The 24,006-nt window shown below is 37.5% G+C and overlaps 1 protein-coding gene across 1 annotated transcript; it reads left to right on the top strand.

The window, feature by feature from the left end:
* The first annotated feature begins 3,607 nt into the window (after positions 1–3,607).
* MED17 (mediator complex subunit 17) lies at positions 3,608–24,006 on the top strand. The gene is made up of 12 exons (XM_063093952.1): positions 3,608–4,033; positions 7,009–7,175; positions 8,922–9,141; positions 10,791–10,927; positions 11,020–11,104; positions 11,456–11,608; positions 12,578–12,708; positions 13,696–13,880; positions 16,819–16,956; positions 20,175–20,292; positions 22,185–22,344; positions 23,374–24,006. The coding sequence occupies exons 1-12, from the start codon at positions 3,784–3,786 to the stop codon at positions 23,583–23,585; spliced, it is 1,956 nt and encodes a 651-aa protein (XP_062950022.1). The 5' UTR covers positions 3,608–3,783; the 3' UTR covers positions 23,586–24,006.

Here is a 24,006-nt window from a genome sequence, read left to right as displayed (position 1 = left end):
ACTGTCCCTCCAAGAAAGTCTTGGAAGGGAGCAGCCCTGAATTGAAGTTTAGAGGGATTTTTAAAAGGTACATTTTTACATTAGTCACAGAGTTAAAATTATCAAATAGCCATACAATTATAGTTATCATATAGTCACACACATACACACATACCCTCCTGGCATAAGGAGGGGGTTTGGGGAGGCCTAGTGCAAGCTGATAACAGAAGCTGAAACAAGCCCGTTAATTGCTCAGGGGCAGCTTGGGTGGGGAACATCAAACAAAATTCAAACTTCTCTAAGTGCAGGCTTATATTTAGTTTTTAACTTCTATCAACGGGGGCGCTAAAGAGCTGAGGGGGATTTTTAAACAATAACATCTTTAAAGCAATTCGGACACTATTTAAACTTAATTAATCTACCTTGTCACACAGCAAGCAGTTTCACAGAAGTGAATTGCGTATGAATGTGGGGGTCACCCTATCTCAATGGTAAAAAGAGTCCCCATTTTTTTTCTTTTTTCTCCTGGCCCTGCCCAAAGGCTAGCCCCAGTCACCTAAAAGAGCAAAAGAAAAACTCATCTCTTGGTTTAGAGGAATCAGGAAATGGGCCTCTTGTCTCATTTCTCTTTCTCTTTTCTCTTAACTGCTTTATCTAGAGGGTGGCCCCACTAGTATACAACTGCATAGGAGTGGTGGTGGCGGGGGACGGTCTAAAACTCTTAAGAGAAACTAGAGCTTCTGGCCAGAGGAAGCAGGAAAGGGGATGTTATTCACAGTATTCCCTTATTGTACTGACCAGCTGCCAAAAAGCAAAACAAAAAACATAGTATCCCCTTATTAACTTTTTAATGTCTGTAAGCATTTTGATTTTTCTTTCTTTCTTTCTTTCTTTTTTTTTTTTTTTGTTGCTGGCCAGTACAGGGATCCAACCCCAGACCTTAGTGTTATTGGCACCACATTCTAACCAACTGAGCTAACCAGCCTCTGAAAGAATTTTGAATGTGTATCCCAAATTATCTTATACTCTGTTCTGTTCTTCCTGTGCTTTGGTCTGGATTTTTCCATTGATCAGTCTTTGAGTTTACTAATGCTATTCTCTGTTGCATCAAATCTCTTACTAAACCCACCCAAAGGGTTCTTAATTTTAGCTCTTTTTTATTCTATAATTACATTTGGTTCTTTTTTATAGATTGAAATTTTTTGGTGAAACTCTCTATCTTTTCATCCATTTTGTCCATTTTCATCTATTTTTTAAGCATGTTAATCAGTTATTTTAAAGCCCTTTCCTCCCATCTCTAATGTTTTGATCATCCATGGATATGATGTTCCTATTGTTTTTGCTTTTGATTATCAGTCACTCTTTCCTGCCTCTTTGTATATCTATTATTATTATTATTTATTATATGCTAGATATTTTATGTTCTACATGATATCTTCCATGAATGAAGGTTTCCACCTTTCCTTTGTTAGGCAGATGAGGTGAGATATTGATTACCACAAGGTAATTGGAGACTGATCTGGGGTGGGGTGGGATTGCATTTTAAACAAGACTCAGTCCACCTCTGCTTTGCACCTGCCTGTTATTCCATGAGTAACATGTTACTCCATGAGTAAAACTTCTGGGGTTTTGACTAAACACCTGGCAGATCTGTCTCCTCAACCCTGAAAGATGGTGGAGAATTCAGTTCTTCTCTTTGGGAGATTTGAGCTTAGCCCCAGAAAGGCTCAAAATCTGACATAGTTTTAGTGGAACACTTCCCTCTAAGCAGGACTTAGTTTCATCTGTATTTGAGTCTGCCAAAGATTTCACTGTTTTTTAAAATTAATACATAATAATTGTACATATTTATAGGGGACATATGTACATATTTAATGTGCTGTTTTAATACCTGTATACATTGCGTAATGATCAAATCAGGGTAATGAACATATCCATCACCTCAAATATTTATCATTTCTTTGTTGTTGAAACATTTAAAATCCTCTCTTCTAGCTATTTTGTGATATACAATACCTTAATCTGTTTTTTATACTTAGTTATCTTCAATTCATTTGGAATTTATTTTTCTTTATGGTATGAGATAGCAGAATAAAACTAGATTATTTTCCATATGTGTTAGATTTTTGGCTTTGCCTCTCCCTGTATCTACACCCCTCTGCCATGTAACTCTGAAATTTCTGCAGCTAAAAAGATTGAATGTATCCCCTCCCTGACCTTTAACTTTTGGGCATGGCCATGTGACTTGAGGATGGCAGAGACTTAATACAGGCAGGGCTTGCCTGTTGTACCTCTGCCATCACCATGAGAAGAACATACTATGACCAGCCTGCTGGTACAAGGACAATGAGGTACAGCCATGTGAATAAGCCAAGTGAAGTAGAACCAACCAGCTGAGCCTTGCCGAGATCAGCTGACCCTTAGCCCACTCACAGGTATGTGAACCAGCCTAGCTGAGATGATAGACACCCTAGCCAAGCTACAGAAGTATCAGCACCTTACAAAGGTAAAGATTAATTGGGAAATGAATGTAAAACCCTTAGCGCAATGACTGACACAAAGCCTACGAAAAATACGGATCAAATTTTAAAATAAAGTTTTACTTTCTTTTTCTTTAAAAATTTATGCATGAAGAGTAAGTACATTGGTTCTCAAACATGATTGCAACAGAATCACTTACATAGCCTGCCAAAAATAGGTTCCTCTTTTGAAAATTCACACTCCTCCACACGTTCGCTTGTATTTTCTGCTTCAGTAGAGACTGACACAGGGCAAACATATTTTCCTTAGGAAAGTAGTTTAAAGACCTTGATCAGAACAAAACTTGGCAGACTCATGATACAGACATATAAATTCTTTAAATTAAGTCTAGAGTTTTGTAATATAAAATAACCCATCTTCCCCTGTGGAATTATTACTAATGAAATATCTTCTTGGGGATTCAGACTGAAGTTGTACCACTGCTTCTTAATCCTTTAGATATTTACTCTCACTCACTGAGGCATGAAATAAAAACGAGGGGTCTTCAAAAAGTTCATGGAAAGATTAATATTATCTTTAAATTCTATTTTTCCAAGAACTTATTTATTAAGCACACATTATGTAGCAAAGTTATGTTTGCTGGAGATCTTCGATGTCATGAAGTTTACAACTAACGGAAAACAGATAATAAACTAATTAAGTAGTATATTTTTAAGTGGTGATAAGCACGACTATTTTCCTCACACTACGCCCTTCATTTATAACTCTTCAGATACGCTGTCCCTACTTTAGGCGTAAGCCCCCAAATCTCAGCACTCTCAGCGGGACTCTCATTGCTAAGATCCAGGGACCCATTCACTTCCTTTTCCTTGCCTCTTTTCGGCCTTTTTCAGCTTTTTTTGCTCTACCGCTTTCTAACTCGTAACACTTAAATGCAGACGGACACCCCCAAGCAGGCACTGCACCCTCTCACATCTCAGACACCGTCGGCCCCGCCCGCTGCGGGCCACGCCTCCTACATGGCCGGAAGTTTTTCCAGACCATGGGATTGGCCGGAAGCGCTCCGCGGAATCCGGATCTCCCGCGCCCGCCCAGTTTTGTTACGGATACTGGCGGGGCGGGGGCCTCGCAGTGCATGCTGGGAAAGCCGCTGGGTCCTCTGCTTTGTTTCCAGTCTGGGCACCGCGTTTGGCTTCTCGAGCGTCTTCAGAGGCACCGCGGTTCCCGGTTTCGGGCTCTTGGCTTCCCGCAGAGGCGCCTCCGCTTCCTACCTCGGTTTTCGGCTCGCGCGGGGTCCTCCCGCCGCTCGCTGACGCCGCCGGCATGTCTGGGGTGCGCGCTGTGCGGATCAGCATCGAGTCGGCCTGCGAAAAGCAGGTCCAGGAGGTGGGTCTGGATGGCACTGAGACTTACCTGCAGCCGCTGTCCATGTCTCAGAATCTGGCGCGTCTGGCCCAGCGGATCGACTTCAGCCAGGGTTCTGGCTCCGAGGAGGAGGAGGCGGCCGGGGCCGAGGGCGACGCGCAGGACTGGGCGGGCGCCGGGTCCAGCGCAGAGCAGGACGACGAGGAAGGTAGGGCCCGTGTATGCTGCTCGAGTCTGCCGGGCTGGGGGTCCCAGTACCCATCCGGGTAATGCCACTCTGCCTCTCCCGCGCTGCGTGAGATGCTGTGCGTGGGAGCACTTTGAAAGTGTCATCCGCGCGGAGGAGTAATTATGCTCACCGTTGTCTTTTTCTTTCAGCCGCACAGTATGGAACACTACTTGACTTTTAATACTCCGTATCCTTTTGCGGGTCTCCCAGAACGGGAGCGTTTGAGACAGTCACCCGTGAAGTGTTTAAATAAACACGTTTTTTACAGAGCTCCTGTAATGTGACACGCTTAGTGGTTAAGAGGCCCGCAGCTCTCATATCGTGGCTCTGCTGCTTGTTAGCTGTGTGACCTTGGGCGAGTCACTGTGCTTCCCTGTGCAAGGTGGATGATAATAGCAGCACCTACTGAAAAGAGACCTATGTTGACTAGAATATAAGATGAGGTCTAAGAGGTAGGCAGGGGCTAGCTCATGTAGAGCCTAGTGGGCCAGGGTAAATATTCGCTTTTATTAGAACAACTGAAAGCTTTTGGAGGATTCTGAGTAGAGACAGATGTTATTGTTTACGATCACTCTGTATACTTTGTAGTAAGTGAATTACAGGTAAAGCAAAACTGGAAGGGGGCAGGACTAGTTTGGAGGGATTTGAAGGAAACAGTATGAGTAGATTTTGGATTCTCATTGTCAGGGATTCTTAAAAAAAAAAAAAAAATCACAATTCTTGATTTAATTATGCAGTAGACCCTGTGTAAAAGGCATTTCAAGCCAGTGGTGTTAGGACAATTACGGGTCCATTTGGGGGAAAAAGGGAAATACTACTTCATAACTCACAGAAAAGTTATTTCCACAAGGATTGAAGTGTCAAATGGAGAAAATAAAGTATTGGAAGAAATAATAAAAGAATAATCGTATAACTTTGGGAGTAAGAGAGACTTTCTTAAGACTTTCTGCCTACACGACAACACCTAATGACCCACCAAACCCATGCCTTTTCTTTTAAGAGACTTTCTTAAGGCTTTCTTATAACACAAACATTATAAAGGAAAAGACAGATATATTAATTACATAAAATTTAGAAATAGTAATGGGAAAAGATGCCATAAACAAAATAAGAAGATAAATGACAGACTGGGAAAAGTGTTCACAGCACATATGACACACAATTGGTTGGTGTGTCTGATATTTGAAGAAGCGCTTCAAACTGAAAAGAAAAAGATGACTGATTGAGAAAATAGGCCAAAGATATAAACAGTTCCTAAAGGAGAGACTTCAGAAGCTAATAAGCATAACATAGACTCAGTCTCACTAGTAGGGAGAGGCAAATTAAAACATCATTAAGATACTATTTTCATGCATAAAAGTGGCAGAAATTTAAAAGATTGTTAATATCCAGTGTTGGGAATGTGAATTGGTAGTCTTTTTGGAAGACAGTTCAACAGTTTAATATGTGCCAAAATTTTTAATGTGCATCTCCTTTGATCCACTAATGTCATGGTTCAGAATTTAACCTGAAGAAAAATTTGTATATCTGCACAGGTATGTGTTCAAGATGTTTACCGCTACTACCATTGTTGGAAGCAATCTGCAAGTCCATTAATAGGAATGGTTACATGTATTGTACATCCATGGTCCAGAATATCGTGCAGTGTTAAAAGAATGAAGTAGATCTATATATGCTAATGTGGAAGTGTCTCTAGGACGTATTAAGTGTGGAAAAAAGCAAGTAATAGAAAAATGGGAAGATATTTATGTAGAGGCATAGAAAAACCTTGATAGGATGAGGATGCACCCCAACTATTTTTTTTGGAGGGAGGGTGGTGCTGGCCAGTGCAGGGATCTGAACCCTTGATCTTCGTGTTACAAGGCTGTGCTGTAACCAACTGAGCTAAGCTGCCAGTCCCTCCAGCTGTTAAAAGTGGTTACCTCTCAGCAGGAGAGAGAATTAGGGTGGGGAATGGTGGAAAACTTTCACTTTTTTTTGGTACCTGGCTGGTAACAGGGATCCAACCCTGAACCTTGGTGTTATCAACACTATGCTCTAACAACTGAGCTGACCATCCAGCCCCACTTTCACTTTTTGCTCTCTAATTCTTTATCGTTGAACTCTATACAGTGAACATGTATTTAATTTAAAAAATGATTTTTAAAAAAGATTAAAAGGAAGATATGCTAATATTAGTGTTGACATTATAAGTTTTTTTGTTTTTGTACTTTTCTGTATTTTGGAAATTCTTTACAATTACTTATTCAGGTTCTAAAAGCTGGAAGAAAATGGGTTATTAAAAGGGCTTGAATAAATTTAAAATATACCGAGTGCCTGCCAGTAGTGTTGTATTGGTAGATTTAATCCTACGGGAATTAAATATCGTATTTGTTTTGCCATTGTAATAATGCTAATTTAAATGTTAGAAAATAATCTCTTATAGCCAAATTAAAGTAAAAACAAACAGGTAGAAATATTTTTATAACTTCATTGAAGTGTATTTGCTATGCAGAAAGCTGCACATATTTAATGTATACAGTTTGATGGATTTGGACATATGCACACACCTGTGATACCATCACAACAGTTAAGGTAATAAGCATATCCATTATCTCTATAGAAAAAAAAAATGTTAAAGATTCAAGAAAGGGGGCCAGCCTGTGGCTCACTTGGGAGAGTGCGGTGCTGATAACACCAAGGCCACGGGTTCAGATCCTATATAGGGATGACTGGTTGGCTCATTGGCTGAGTGTGGTGCTGACAACACCAAGCTAAGGGTTGAGATCCCCTTACCGGTCATCTTTAAAAAAAAAAAAAAAAGATTCAAGAAAGGTTTGAGGGAATGGGATAAAGGAGGGAACAATTTGAAATAAAATTTATTATTTCTCATTTCAGTACTTTTAAGCCTATAAATGAGCTTTTTATTTTTTATTCAATGTAACTAATATTTCTGTATTTCTTTTCTTCTTTAGCATTGGTAAAATTTCAACCTTCTCTTTGGCCTTGGGACTCAGTGAGGAACAATTTGAGAAGTGCCCTTACAGAGATGTGTGTTCTCTATGATGTTCTCAGTATTGTTAGGGATAAAAAATTCATGACTCTTGATCCCGTCTCTCAGGATACACTTCCTCCAAAACAGGTATTTGTGAACTGTAATTGAATATTGGCATTTTATTAAGTCCCAGGACTGTTTTTTGGCTGTGCGCCTGTTGTTCCCTTTTCCTTTCTTGCAAAATTAAGTATAGGTGGAGATTTAAAGTTTAGTCTGAAACAAAGGCATAAAACTGCATCTCCATCTGTAATTTTATTATATACCTCTGACCTTTGGAAGAGTTAAGTTTCATTAGTAATGTAATACTTTAAAGGTTCCTGAGTCTTAACAAATTCTTACAGCCCGAGTCCTTGTCTGGGATATATTATACAAAAATGTGATGATAAAATGGCTTTTGGAGTCCTTTAGATCTGGGTTCAAATTCTTCCTCTGCCCTCACTAGCCATGTGACCTTAAGCAAGTTATTTTCTCTAAGTCTCAGTTTTCCCCTCTTATCCTCCTCCCCCTTTTTAATGGGCTGGTTAGAAATGTTAGACCAAATTATGGAGGATATTGAAAGCTGGGTAGAATTGTTGATATTTGATAAAGAATGTATTCAATTAGTGAACGTCTGAAGAAGAAGAAGAGATAGCTAAAGGATGAATTGGTAAATGAAGAATCTGAAATCAAGAAGGCCACTGAGGAGGTCCTTAAGAAAAACCAGCCTCAGGACCATGAAGGAGTTAGCCATGGAGAGGAAAAAGATTGTTAGAACTCATTTGTAGGTAAAATTAATTGAATATAATTACTCACATAGTAATAGTTTCAGAAACATTGTGCTGGAAGACTATGTAGAGTTCATTCAATCTGTTTCCTTCATTTTAGAGAGAAAACTAAGGCCCAGAGAGATTTGTGACGTGTTCAGGTTGCAGTCAAGCCAGTAGTTAGAGCGCCAAGACTAGGACTCCACCCCCTCACTCATAGCCACTCCACTGCCTTTTCCACCATTCTGTGCTTTTCCCAGAAAGAAGTCTCCAGGAATTTCTTTGAAATTAGTTCTTTAATATGATCAAAAGATTATTGTGATGTTTTAATGAAATTTTTTATGTGATTTTAACTCTCATATAGCCAGAAAACTTTCCTTTATTGAACTTGGCTTTTTGGAAGTTTATCTAGTTATTAAAATACACAAATTGGTGATGATTGTAGATATTTATATATGTATAAATAATACATAGATATTTGATTTCTGGTAAGTTTTCCAAAAAATTAGCATTCGTTGAGGTACATTTAATATTAATGTTGCATAATTTTAGTCTTAATTCCAACAGTACTTTAATGGCTTATACAAGATAATACTAGTTGGAGTCATTCCTTTGTTTATTAAATCAAATATTGTGTGGCAGGCATTGTTCTAGGGTCTGTGGATATAGTGGTTTCTGCCATCACGTAGATTACATTCAAGCAGGGATCATAGACTTTTATCGTGAGTATAAGGAGTGCCACAAAAGGATATATATGTGGGTATGGGTGGGGTGGCAATATATAGGGAGAGGAATGGCAGTACATGAGAGAGGACCCTAACCTACGCTGGGCAGAGTTGATGCAGTGGAAGTTCTGGCTTGAGTCCATTGTGGTGTTTTTGGTTTCACATAAGTCTTTATGTGAGTTGACTAAAGAAATAGGTTAAAATTATTTTTAAAAGCATTGTTATGTGTACTTCACCCCCTTCTGTTTGACTTTCTTTAATTTCTACATTTTCTCTTGAGTAGGTATTTTATTATTGAGGAAATATGTAATTTTAAAGTCATTTTAAAATAATACAGAACTACAGTTTTGGATTGTTTTTGATAGAACCCTCAGACATTGCAGTTGATTTCTAAAAAGAAGTCACTTGCTGGAGCAGCACAAATCCTGTTGAAGGGGGCAGAAAGACTGACTAAGTCAGTTACTGAAAACCAAGAAAACAAGCTACAAAGAGACTTCAATTCCGAACTTTTGAGATTAAGGCAACACTGGAAACTTAGAAAAGTTGGAGATAAAATTCTTGGAGATCTGAGCTACAGAAGTGCAGGTATAGATAATTGTTAAAAACTGTGCTTTTCATGTAAGTATATAGGGTTGATTGTAATGTTACACATCCTATAACATATTGTTTCGCAGCTACATGTTACGTTTTGAAATTTTAATTTCTGTACACATAAGCCAAAACTACTTGTGAACATAGTCTTATAATAAATAGCCTAGCTTCAATTTGAATACCTTTTAGGTACATTTAACAGAAAGTTCAAAAATGAGTTTTATGTGCTAACACACCCTGAACCATAATTGAGATTTTAGTTAGAAATGAAGTAGGACTAGATTCTTCAATTAAGGCCTTACACTGGACATGAAAGGAGAAAAGAAACGTTTCTATTCTTCCTATTCTTTTTTCCCTTTTACTCTGCTAAACTGTTTTCACATCGTGGCTGAAGAGAAAGGATGGTGAAAATACTTTGCTTTCCATTTTTCCATTCAACCAAGGCTATAATACTAACTTAAGGAATGTACTTTTTTGGAGTATACTAAAGTTTGATGATGTTGAATTCACATCTTTTGGTTTAAATTCTTTGTTTTTGATCTATAATAACAGGTTTTACAAGGTAATGACGGCAGTGTTTTATAAGCTGCTGATGGGTAATAAGAGGAGCTTATGGGAAAAGTTTATGAAGTTCACAGCTCAGTGGGGTAAAAGCTTTGAATATTAAGGCATGAGGCAAGGAGTCCTGACTGTAATAGTTTAGATAACCATAGTAGGGTGATATCTAGAAAGGATTCATTTGCCAGAGCAAGTCATTATTATTCTAAAATTAAAGGAAAATAAATGGAGGTGGTTAAGTCAACTACTGGAGGGCTTAGGTGCCTCAGCATTGATGTTAATTGGGGAATTTTGAATTTCGAAGGCAAAAATCCTATTACAAAGATGAATTTAAGATGATAAAGTAATTTTTACATTTTAATAGGTTATCTGTAGAAGCAGTGCTTTCTGGTTTTAGACATTGTAAATTCTTTCCCACAAATAACTGTGCACGTATTTTACCTAATTTCTTTCTTTGCGACAGTCATTCATGGTTATGAAAGGATTCATTTATATTGTTTAATTGTAAGAAGATCCTGAATATCTTTCCTTGTTATAAAACAGCACTTACATTTAACCACCTGCTCCTCACATAATAAACAGTATAGAACAACTTTTTCAAACTTCTGAAACACACAAAAACACATCACATAAAAATTTAGGAACCACTTGAAAAAAGGGTGTTGTGTGTACTATCCTTTTGTCTCTTCTGTTGCTGGATTCAGAACACTTCAGCTGTAACCTTATTATGGAGGCTGAGCTCCAGAAGTATTTTATCCCTAAGGTTTAAATCTGAGGAATTATTTTCGGGAAATACATCCATTTTTATCAAAACTCCATTGGAATAAAACAATTTGGATGGCCTGTGGAGTTCATGTTATAATGATACCATTAGACTAAAGAGGTTATTTTTTGGTAACTTTTATTCCCTACTCCCTTTCTTCCCTTTGCTCACCACTCCTTCCACCCTTTCCGCAAAACACACACTTTTTAGTGGGAATTTAATTTATGATTCAATGATGTGGATGTGAAGTGTTATACATTTATAATGTATGTTAAATTACTGTGTTAACTTTTTAATTTTCCTATTTTTAATACCCCTTTAGGATCTCTCTTTCCCCATCATGGTACATTTGAAGTAATAAAGAATACAGATATTGATCTGGATAAGAAGATACCTGAAGATTACTGTCCCCTTGATGTCCAAATTCCTAGTGATTTAGAAGGGTCTGCATATATCAAGGTACTTGTCAAAGTATTTTTCAATTAATTTCTTATTCATAAGCCCGAAGCTAATTTGCTAACATTTTTTTTAATGTTTTTATTGTCATATAGGTTTCAATTCAAAAACAGTCTCCAGACATAGGTGATCTTGGCACAGTTAACCTCTTCAAACGACCTTTGCCCAAATCCAAACCAGGTGTAGTTATGTTCTGTCCTCTATCTACTGGTCTTATCTGAGCTTACATTTGCAAATAAACTGAAGATAAATATAGCTAGGAAAAATAGGTGCTTTTAAGTAAGAATAATAGGAAATATACTTTTTACGATTTCTTGGTAAACCATTAGTGAATAGTCGTGCAATTTTTTTTAAAGATTGAACTTATTTACTAGTTTTCTCTGTGTAAAAGAGGTGAGGTTTTTATATTTGGAAAGAATATGCTGTAATGTTTTCTGAACTTTTGTTGTGTATATTCTGATTATCATTTAAGCTAGTTAATGTATGATATGACTAGATAATTTATATATACATTTATCTCTTATCTTTCAGGTTCTCCACATTGGCAGATAAAATTGGAAGCAGCACAAAATGTTCTCTTGTGCAAAGAAATTTTTGCACAGCTCTCTCGGGAAGCTGTTCAAATTAAATCACAGATCCCTCACATTGTGGTGAAAAACCAGATTATCTCTCAGCCCTTTCCAAGTAAGAGCAGTTAGCCCTCTTTTCTGGTAGCTGTCCAGTATGGGAATCTGAACCCTTGACCTTGGTGTTATGAACACCATACTGTAACCAGCCACGCTAACAGGCCAGCCCTTTTGAGATTTATAAACAGAACTTTGTGGTTCAGGGAACACGACATAGTGGGCGCCTATTTGGGTGTATTGGGAGAATAATGAGAGCAGAGAGGCAGTGTGCTATCCGTAATGGCAGCCAGTAAAGCATGTAACAAAAACTGCACTGCTAATTTTATTCTGTGTCCTAAATAGTATAACTCCTGAATTTTAAAACAGTCCATATTAAAAAGTTGTACTAGCATGGCTGCTATTCAGCAGTAGTTGCTTTGAAGTAAGGTTTTTCAGGGATCCTGCCTTGTCTAAATGAGTTGCCTATTAAAACATGTTTATTCATAATATTTTTAAATTTGTAGAAATTGGATTTTAATTATATTATTCAAAAGAAGTTAGACTTAACCTGGAGATCAGTTTGTAGTTGGCTCTGCACTTGTTTCTTACATAAATTCTAAGGACTGTCTTCTTAGGTTTTATCAAGAGAATAGGTGTTAGAAGAGAAAAATTCCATCTTAGTTCTCATGGAAGCAGGGAAGACTATCTGTCTTCTACTTCATGTGACCATATACCAACTCTTTTTTTTTTTTTTTTTTTAAGTTTTAGTTTTTATTTTAAAGGCAGGAAGAAACAAATTAACATATAGCTTTTGTTCACTAGTCTTTAACCACAGCTCAAGGTCAACAGCCATGTTATAGGTCAACAGAATTTGGATTGTTTGTTATATTGATAGTCATTTTGGTATAAAAATGTTAATTATGACACCTGATCTTCAAGTTTAGAATGTATCTTTTACGAGTGGGCTGTGATTATTCTTTATGAGAACAGTTTGTGCCTTTCCATATTTTAGGTTATCTGCATCTGTCCTGCTTCTTTTTATAAATAGGCTTGCAGTTGTCTATTTCTTTGTGCCATTCCTCAAATGATAAGAAATCCCAGAAAGCTGCTACTGAGAAGCAAAGTCCAGAGGACCACCTTTATGTTCTGGAGCATAATTTGCATCTCTTGATTAGAGAGGTAATGAATTAAATGTTTATTTTTTGCCATTGTGGTGAGCATATTTGGGGTAGTGAACTTGCACAAACCTCCCCTCTGCTGCATCTTTATTATTCACATAACAACAGCATTCACTGTCTGATGTGAAAGACTCTTGCTGTTCTCTGGGGGAATACAGAGATAATCAAAGTACAGTCCCTGTTCCCAAATATACATTCTAGTTGTAGAAATAGACAGCATGTTTTATAGTAGAGGTATGACAAACACACTATAGGCTGGCTGGTTAGTTCCGTTGATTAGAATGCAGTGTTGTAACACTGAGGTCATGGGTTTGGATCCCCATACCAGCCAGCCACCAAAAAAATTGAAAAAAAAAAAAAAAAAAAAAGAAAAGAAACATGCTAAAGGGTGCAGCAGGAAAGTGGATTTTGATTGGCAGAAGGGAAGGGAAAATGTGTTGCCAGAGCCTATGTACAGAATAGTGGAGTTATTTCAGGACATATTCTACTTACAGATTATCTACGATTGTGTTTCCAGACTGCTGGTTCTGCAGTTTAGTCTAATTTCAAAAGAATCTCCTGAGAAACTTCATAGAAGTACATATTCCAGCCTCCCCTACCCCACCCCAAAGTCTGGTTCAGTTGATTGTGATGGTGGAAGATAGTGATAGTTGTTTTTAAAAAGCTCCTCGGGTTTCTAGATAAGCAGCCAGATTTGGGAATCTTTAATGTAAAATACAGTGGAATAACTGTCTACCAATAGTGAATATTCTGTGGGTAAGACTACATGAAAAATATTTGTTTTGTATTTTTAAATAAAAATTACAGCTTGAGAGGGACCCTTCTTTTTACAGATTTGCATTATGTTCTCTCTGTGTCAAGATTGCTTTTATATATGGTTTAAATCTGTTGATTTCAACGTTTCCAAACTATGAGCTGTGCTTTAATTAAATACTGTGTAGTATTTACTAGGTGGGTATTGGTCATTCAAAATGGCTGTCTGTGTTAGTTTCATAAACAGACCTTGAGTTCCATCATGATGCCTCATCCAGCAAGTGCACCTTTTGGCCACAAGAGAATGAGACTTTCTGGTCCTCAAGCTTTTGATAAGAATGAAATTAATTCATTACAGTCCAGTGAGGGGCTTCTGGAAAAAATAATTAAACAAGCAAAGCATATTTTTCTGAGGAGTAGGTAAGGATGAACAGAGTTACTGTTTTTCTTTGAAATGGCAGTTCTCTTTTCTTTATTATTTCATGTGCATGATTTTTTCGATGCTTTAACCATTTTTTCCCAGGAAGAATTTAAGAGTTTATGGTCACAGACTGAGTCCTTTCAAATATGGGGAAGACATAGATCCATGGCCAATCTAACTCAATACGAGGATACTTCAAAACATTCTTGGAAAGATTTGATTATCTTTCAGTTCCATTTTTTCATGAACTTTTTGAAGTGCCCTCATGTGTTGTTTCTAATACGGGCACTGAAATTTTGCAAAGACTACTGACTAGGAATATGCTTTAGAACACTACAGTTTCTTGAGTAACCCATCCATAAGATGCTTATTCCTGAATGGATTTAAATCTTTTTTGAACCTTTCTGTATTTTTTGTTTGTTCCACATTTTAGGGTTTGGGAGGCACTTTCCCATACATTGACTTATTTAATCCTTGTTCTTTGGGGTAGATAGTATAACCCCATTTTTACTGATGAGAAGATTGAGGCTTAGAAAAGTTACACAACTTGCTTAAGGTTACACAGTTAACAAGTAGCAAAACCAGGTTTTATGCCCATGTCTGTGTAACTGCAAAGCTCATTTTCTTTTCTTTACACATTGTTTATAAAAGGACTTGGCCTGATTGGACATAAATGTATCTTTTTCAGTGCTAAAAAGTGTTCTTTTGTTCTATCATTGGCACTTAGTGAAGGAGTCTATTTTTACTTCATTTGTAATTGTGCCTTAATAGTGCTCCAGAAATTTAGGTGTGGGCACATTGTCGCTTAATAGATGATATTTTTATTTTTGATTTTCAATTTTTTCTTGTTAGTACAGTGATGGTCTTATAAGCACGTTAGTTTGTAGTCTTAGAATGGAAATTTAGGTCCTTCAGCTTTCAGTAAAATGAATTAAGAAGACATGTCAGACAACAGTATGATGCAGTGGAAGGAGTAGGAATTTGGGGTGAAAGATGTGTTTAATCTGGGGCTCAACCACTTGCTAAGTAACTATGGGCAAGTCACTTAGTATCTAGGGCCCTTCATTTAGTCCTCTTTTGATTGGAGTTATAGGAGTCTGGTTTTAGGATCAAAATTTATTTATATGTTTTTTTGGTCAGTGAGTCACTTTTGTTATATTTATTATTCTCCTGTCTTTATCATGGGGGGGGGGGTTGTTTTCTTTAAAATTCCTCTCCTGAACCTAAAGAACCTCCCTGCCCCCATGCCCATGTAAGTGGGCTTCTGATACACACCACCTTGAACCATCTCTGGAGAGAAGAAAGGATGTGTGGGCAGGCAAGGCCTGGTCTGTCAACCTCCATCCCTGCTCAGTGTCTCTGAAAAAAGAACCAAAACCAAAAAGAGAAAAGTCCCCACCCTTGTATGTACCCCGCTGTCCCCCCAGCTGCCTCCTCTCCTGTCTGGGAACTCTTCCCTCCTTCCTTTTACTGAGCTCAGGTGCCTCCCCCCAGTGGGACTGGCTGGTTTCCGGCCTAGCTGGCTTCTGGTCTGGTATCCTCCTGTAACCCTGGAAGGTGCTTTGGTGTTTGAGATCCTTGCCTGTTGTCTAGAAGACCCAGATGGATGCCCAGCGAACTCATTCCAGCTAATTCTGGCACCACTTGTCAGCCCTTCCCTGAGACAGGACACTGGCCCAGGGGTTGTCCCCCAGCCTGGACGTGGAGGAAGCCGATAGGATCAAATTAAATAATGTGTGCAGAAGTTCCTTATAAACAATAAAATATTATATGGGGGTTTACTGTTTCCATTTATACATTTTAGTTATAAAAGCTGTTAATTTGAGTATTATTAATCTTGCAAAGTTCAGAATTCCCTGAAATAATGAGGGGCATGGAAGGTAGTTATCTTTAGAACCATTATAAATTTCAGAGTAGTAAATATAGTCTTGGAAGCAGCAAAGCTTTAAAAATGCTATTTTTTCCCCCTAGTTATAGAAATAATGTTCCAATGTACAAAAAATATAATGAAAAAAAAATGTGTGTAATACAGAGTAAGATCTATTAATTTGCTAATGTACTTTACGAAAATGTGTCAGGGTGTGTGTGTGTATATATGTATTTACAAATCTGGAATTACAAAATTTTATATCCTGCCTTTACTTAATATTACATGGAGATACAAAAAATTACTGGCTTTGGAATTAGATTCCCAGGTTTTTGGCTCTGGAGTTAAGACTCTCAGGTATTTTACCCTAGCTCACAGCTATGTGACCTTGGCCAAATTGCTTAACATTGCTAAACTTCTTTTTTCTCTTCTTAAAAATGGAGATAATAATAATAATGCCTAGCTGACACACAGAGTTGTTGGTAAGATTAAATGATAAAATTCATGAAAGCACTTACTACAATATTTGATAACATAATGAGCACTTGATAAATTTTGTTTCTCATTTGTATTATATTTTTCTTTCTTGGAGTATAAGGTTTTGGTTATACAAAGTCTGTAGCTTCTCTTGAATAAAAATAGTTTCATTACAGTAATGGGTCTAGGTGTGGGTGTGTCCCAAGTCATTTACTACCAGGGATCAAGTATTGACATTTACGAATGATTTATACTAGGTAAGTACCCTAGAAGTATCCTTCTCACTTGGTCCTGATAAGCTTTTCTGAGTGGGAGAAAATGAGTGGGGTGAAAAGGGAATAAGCTCATCATGAATTGTGCTAATCTGGAGTATGTGATGAGCGTGTGTTGTAATGTGAAGCTGAGAACCAGCATGTTAGCACCACGTGAAAGAGGTTCTCAGACCTAGCACTGCCTTTCTTAAAATGTTGGCTTTTCAAATGGTCATATTACCAAAAAGTAGTCATCCTGTGTTCAAATCTTCATAAAGATTTATGATCCTATTGTTTTATATGGTAACTTAAAAAAAACTTTTAACTTCTTTTTTTTAAAAGAACTGCTGCAACCATTGACAGCTTAGCAAGTCGCATTGAGGATCCTCAGATACAGGCTCATTGGTCAAATATCAATGATGTTTATGAATCTAGTGTGAAAGTTTTAATTACATCACAAGGTTATGAACAAATATGCAAGTAAGTGTCAAAAATAGAAGTATGCATTTAACATGTTGTTGCTTTTTATATATGAGTGATTATATTAAGCTTTTGGTTTTTATTTGCTAGGGTGGCATAACATTCCAGTAAATTATATCAGCTGTAGAGTGTAAGAATGAGAGGTAAGAATGTTTGAAATAGTCTCTATTAGATAAGTGTCACACATTTGAGCTTTGGTGAAAAAGGAACCACAGCACTGAGCAGAAAGCTGCCTCACCTCCTTAGACTCCAGGTCTGCATCAGTTTTTGTCTAGAGGCTGTATATTTGAAGTGAGTAGGGCCATTTATAATAGAGCCTGTACTCTCCACGTTGTACCTAAAACAGCCTAAGAGTTCTAGTGTTTGCCTGACCTGGTGTTGATCCTGGTCATAATGTAGTTCATGATTATGTCCTTAAAGCTGTATGTCTGAGAAGGGGGCAAAATGACTTTTGCCCCCAGCGTTCATAGAAATGTAGTCTACTTGATTTACATTCACAAATCACATGTTGAGCTTCGTGGGTGCAGCCTGGGGGAAAAAAACAAAAAAAACTAAATCACATGTTATACAATTGGCTAGTAGCCGTGAAAAAGGGCATTTTGGGCCTCCATTTAAGCCTCTTTGAAATTTAACTGACAAGATAGAGCTGAGTTTCCTTCCCCAAGTCACTCTGAGAGAGCCATTAGCAAACATTTGTCAGTATTTTTATTTTTTTATTTTTCAAGTGTTAGTTGCTTTATTTCAGACCTAACTAGCCACAGTGGGCAAAACACTGAAATACAACATCACCATCCCTAGCAATAGGGGTGGAAAATACATTTATAATGCTATTTTTAATGTGGAGATTTTAATTCACAATTTTTTAAATAAGCATGAGATTAAATATAGAAGATAAAAGAGTACATAATGGAAAGGAAATTAGTCTTGAAACTACGAAGGAGAGATGGTGGAGTGAAGCTGGATCAGAGAGTTTTCTTCCCTTATACTTGAAGAAATAATAGAATAATCGGGGTGACTTGGGGGTGGGGTGAGAGGAGTGGGTGTTGAGTGTCAATGAAACAAGTTTGGCATGAGGTTCTGTTATGACTAGGCGATGCGATCATAGGCTTTCATTATACGATAATCTACCTCTGTGTTTAAAATACTCCATAATAAAAAGTTGAGAGAGAAAGGAAAACAAATTATCAGCAATGAATTGTTTATGTCTAGAACTAAGACAAAAATCAGCTGTGGGATTATGGTTACAGAACTCAATGTGAATATTCTAAATTTCTATGATGAAAGGTTAGTGGTGATGTAGCCTTGTCAGAATCAGGAGAGGAGGGAAGTGGAAGGGAGCAGTACAATGCCCTTTTCTTCATCTCATAGCTGGGCTCAATTTGCATGTGTGTGTGTTTTTGTTTGTTTTTGGTTTTGGGGGGTTTTTTTGGCAGCTGGCCGATACAAGGGTCAAACCCTGGACGAAGGCATTATCAGCACCATGCTCTAACCAACTGAGTCAATCTGCCAGCCCCTCAACTTTTATTTACAGTTGAAAGTAATCCTCAGATCTCCCCAGGAGCAATCACAAAAGAGTTTCTCACAGTTTTCTAGGAAAGTCTATACCTTTACAAACATATATATTCCACGTGTACCCTACCTCTTTTTGACAGTTTTGTGTGCTTTTTTAAAAAAAACTGATATATAGTTCACATAACAAAATTAACCATTTTAAAGTGTGCAATCAGTGGTTTTTAGTATATTCCCTATATCGTGTGGCTTTCATGACTAACTCCAGAACATTTTCATTACCCCCAAAAGAAACTCTTTATGTATTAACAAGCATTCCCAATTTGTGTGCTTTTTTTACTCAGTAGTAGTATATTAGTGAATTTCTTATCATTCTTTATCAGCACATGCAGATCTGCCTCACTTTTTTACAGCCTTATTGTGTTCCATTATCTGTACCAAGACTTTTTAATGCATCTTCTATTGATGAACTTTTTTGTTGGGTGCCAGCAAAATAATTTGTACGTGTGCAAGTATATTTGTTTATAAGATAAAGCTCTAAAAGTGTAATCGTTGGGTAAAAAGATAAGGACATTTGTATTTTTGGTTAATATTACCAAATTGTTCTTGGTGGTTGCCTCAAGTATGTTCCTATAAGAATTCCTATCCCTTGTTTACACCCTTGTTTACAAAAAAGAATTTAAAAAATTTCGTTAGATTTATAAGTCTTTTATCTAAAACTTTAATTCATCAAAATGACAATTTTAGGAAGACAGTTGCCAAAAATGCTTTATTCCCAAATATAAAACAAAGAAACAAGAGGTACTGTCAGTTGTAGAAAGGCATAATGCTGTTTTTTCTGCATACGCTCAACTAGATTATTTGATTGAGGGATTTTGAGTTTCTTGAACATGTTATCCGCTAAAATTTTCTGAGTTGTTTTGGAGTAGTGTAGTGATCTGCATGTTATTTATTGGCTATTTTATGAGTTTGTTTGGCCTAACCCAAGTACAGGGTACCTATTCTGATTTTTTTGCTGATTATTTCAGGAGGAGAGGGTAAAGAGTTAACAAAACCTTTTCCCTTTGTGTATGAGAATTTGACCTTTGGTTAACTTTAGCTATAATTCCTTGGAAACCTGAAAAGAAAGATGTCGTCTATATTATTAGGCACCATTGCTTGTAGTAAAAGTAATTCCAAATTGATAAAATGCATCTGAACTGGGAGGAATTTTAAATAACCTGATGGGGATGCCTTTGGACTTCCCTGGATGGGATGGCTTTTAAAACTGGGCTGTCCCTTGTGGGGACCCTGGAAAACGTGCCTGTGCAGTTGTTAGAGGAGCCTGTGGCTCCTTTGGGTAATGAGGTTTTTAAGTCAGGGCAGGTCCCACATATACCCAGCATGGATCTTGTCTTGTTGCAACAAGGGTATATTGCTGTTATGTAGACAGCTGCATGTCCTGCTGCTAGGACTTCCGTAGAAGAAGAGCATTTGATATTGGCCTGCTGGCAAGATGAGTTTCCTCTCCTATATCCTTTTGAGTAGACTGGTGCTCCTGTGGCCTATGGTAGTCTGGGGTGAATCAGTTTAGTTGAACCTAAGAAGACCCACCTTTTCCCCCATGGATGTTGGTTTAGGTTAGAACTCTCAGTTGCTTTCTTTTTCTTTGAGGCTTAATGTAAGATAATTTTGAACACTTCTGATTTTTAGTATGTATGTCTATAAAGGTCCATTCAGCTGCAATTGAATATTGGAGTTGAGCAGATCCGAGTCGTACACAGAGATGGAAGAGTAATTACACTGTCTTATCAGGAGCAAGAGCTACAGGATTTTCTTCTGTCTCAGGTAATAGTTTCAGACTACAAGTCTTAAGTCCATTCTTCTCATAATTGCTTAAAGAACAAATTGGATGAGACATAAAGTATAGTAAATTATATAAGAAGAAAACCATTTTCTTTTGCCATTTTATTTAATTTCTAATGCACATTTTGCAACCTGTTGGTTAATTGAAGGTGTTAGAGTGCCACCTTGTAACACCAAGGTTGAGGATTTAGATCCCTGTACTGGCCAGATACCCACCCCCCACTCCCCAGCAAAAAAGTGCTGATAAACTATCCTAGATTTGTTTCCACTTGGTTCGTGTTTAAGATGAAGGACCAGTTCTGAGACTAGTAAGTTTTTTTGTTTCTCATGTTTTCCAAGGTTTACACCCTCTCCAGGACAACATGAGAGTGGAGAAGTATTAACTCAAGAAAACTAGAGAAAAGGAGAACCGGCATAAAACTATAATAACCATTATCCATAATAATAAGTGGCATATTTTAATCTTAAGCCCCAAGAAAGAGTTCCTTATATTAAGAGGCAGTATAGAAAATGCTGAGTTCTAGTCCCAGCTCTACCACAAACTTGCTTTGTGACTCTGGATAAATTTATACCCCTTTCTGTCCTCATCTATAAAATAAGAACATTATTTTTCTACCTTCTATATGGAGTTGTGATGATCTAGTGAAATACTGAATTATGGGAGAAAGGGTAGGTTTTTGAAATGTTAATATAAGATACTTTTTCACATAAAATTAAAAAAAAAAACAACTTAGGACTCTTCATCCCAGAAGCAATACTACTACTACTAATAATAATAATGGTGCTTCTTTGGTACCAAGTAAATAAAATGTATTTGTCAGGTTTGGCGGCTCTTGACTGATTACACTCAAAATGGCTTTGGTCAGTTTAAGCACGCACACAAAAATGTGTTAGAACGCTGTTGGGTGGCTCCCAGAATCAATGGAAAGTCTAGAGAGCAAAGTTTGCAAATGGATAGGGATCAAAAGAAGCTAGATGATGAGAACTGCAGCCAGGAGAATGGCACTGTTGCTGTCCTGGCACTACTGCCTTAACCACTGGTGGCAGAATGTATTTAACAAGAAATACAGTGTCTTAACAAGAAATCAGAGGCACACTCAGGATAATTTCAGAAGAGTCTTTTTACTAAGGATCTATATACAAAAGTGTGGGTGTAGGAGAGCCACCAGGGATAGTGTGGTAACTAGCTGCTAGTAGTAACCAGGCCCCAGGGGCTTAGAAGTCACCAATCCTAGGCCAAGGTGAAGGGGAGGGACAGATTATAGGCCCCGTAAAGAGGAAAGTTATGTAGAACGGCCACCTTGAGAAGAACTGCCTTTTGTCAAGAGATACTACCAGCCTAGACAACTTCACGGGAAGGGTTTAAGGAGAACGAATACTCTGACCTCACTCTGTTCCTACTGTCTCCCTTGCATGGCTCCCATTATCTGAATCCAACCTGAAACCAGAGGACATAAGAAGCTATTGATGTTACCATATGGGTCAGCCATCCAGGGCAGAGAGTAAGGTGGAGAGTGGATTTGAGGGAGAAGATACTCAGCACATCTGCTACGTTTAATGTTGCTTCACATTAAGTGGTCCAGGCAGGAGTCTCCACTTGGCCAAGTTCAGGTCATGTGCCTGTGCTGAAGCTGCCAGTGGATAGGGGAAGCGAGTATCAGGCAACTTTTGCTTCTGCGGTGGAAGATGGGGTCTCTTCCCTCCCCCTAATAGTCACACAGAGGTGGATTTTTAAAACACAGGATAGAGTTGCTATGCCAGGCAGCAAAAACCCCAACAAAAGTTTATGATCATTATGTCAAATAAATCATTATGTCAAATTTACTGTAAATATTTGTGCTGATTGTCAATCAAGTTCCCTTTTTCATTCACAGATGTCACAGCATCAGGTGCATGCAGTTCAGCAGCTAGCCAAGGTTATGGGCTGGCAGGTACTAAGCTTCAGTAATCATGTGGGACTTGGGCCCATAGAGAGCATTGGCAATGCCTCCGCCATAACAGTGGCCTCCCCAAGTGGTGACTATGCCATTTCAGGTACTTTCTTCTGCTTTGAATGAGAAGGGACCACTGGGAGTTTGGCTTTAACATTTAGTTTTAATAATTAGATATATGTAATAGTAACTTATCTCTGCAATGAGTGAAGTAATGTATTTATGCTGAGCATTTATCTGATCATAGCTATTATTCAGACCAAGAAATTATTCTCTTTTTAGTAGTTACAGCTTGGCAGCACATTTTCCTAGGAGATAGTCTGGAAAGTGTCATCAGCATTGTTACTCTTGCAGTTCCAAACCTTTAATGGATAAAAGCTTTTTAAAAATGTACTGCTGCAAATGTGAGAAGAATAATGTCTAATCCTAAAAATAGCAAAAGGATGATGGAACACGGAGGAGAGGTATTTTGTTGAGCACCCCCTCTGAGTGGGCGCTTTAATAGGCACTCACGTGTACGTTTTATCTGGGTTAAATGTAGGTTTGGAGGGCTGACGGTTTTAGTGTGGTCTTTTATTCTAATACCTATTCTCAGTACTTTGTATTTTCCCACAGAATCACAGCTTGTGAATCTGCAAGCTTGGTTATTGCTGGGTCTTTATTGGTAGGAATTTCAAGATATTCTTTTCTTCTCTCTTGAGTAGTAGTTAAAGCCTCATTAAAACCTGAAGTTCTTAATTCAGAATAATTTTCCTTTAACCCTCCCAGTCCTGATTCTGATTGGTCGAGTTTTATTGTATATTAGGTATATATTAACCAACTCATTGAATAATTGAATTATCAAATGAATGTATTAAAAAAAAAGTAGGTCCATATAACTTTCCTAAGCCAAGATTTATTTTGCCTAATTTTTATAGTACAAACAGTAATTCATGAATGTCTATTCCAGCCTGGTATATATAAATGGTAAAATTTTAGCATATTGAAGCTGAAAAGCACTTTTTAACCAGAATGTTTAAATTGGAGGACAGGTAAGGCTTTTGTATTCACATTAGAACAGAGTGTGGGGTTTAAGCTTGTTATTTTCTAGTTTGGAAAAGGAATGTATTGATATTTTGGTTTTTCTCCACAGTTCGTAACGGACCTGAAAGTGGCAGCAAGATTTTGGTTCAATTTCCTCGTAACCAATGTAAAGACCTTCCAAAAAGTGATGTTTTACAAGATAGCAAATGGAGTCATCTTCGTGGACCATTCAAAGAAGTTCAGTGGAGTAAAATGGAGGGTCGAAACTTTGTTTATAAAATGGAGCTGCTTATGTCTGCACTTAGCCCTTGTCTACTATGATTTTTTTTCCCCAGAACAATTTCTAAGTTTTTTCCAGATAATTTTCCAGAAACTTAGATTTGAGGTGTTTGGAAACCAGCTATAAGCACAGGAAAGAGAAATCTTCTAAAGGAGTGTTGATTTAAAAAAATAATTAGCAAATGTTTACATAGCATTTTAAAACCTTTCACTTTATAAGTGACAAGTGTTTGAAATGCAGAATTTTATGTGTAGTTGTAGGGCATACAGTATGGAGAGATGTAAAATAATACACTTTTTATGCAGTTAACTTGAAAATGTTACTGACTTAAGGTTTCGATTTGCTTTTAAAAATATTCCTTCTGTAATGTTGACATAAAATAAAGCGTGTGGTTAAAAACATCCACATACTTTCTGAACTCATAACAACCCAAGTGAATTGTGTCTTTAATTGATTTGTCTC

The sequence above is a fragment of the Cynocephalus volans genome, chromosome 4 (genome assembly GCF_027409185.1).
Source record: "Cynocephalus volans isolate mCynVol1 chromosome 4, mCynVol1.pri, whole genome shotgun sequence".
NCBI classification, from domain to species: Eukaryota; Metazoa; Chordata; class Mammalia; order Dermoptera; family Cynocephalidae; genus Cynocephalus; species Cynocephalus volans.
Note: the sequence above shows the minus strand (reverse complement) of the source record. Positions and strands in the feature narration are given on the sequence as shown.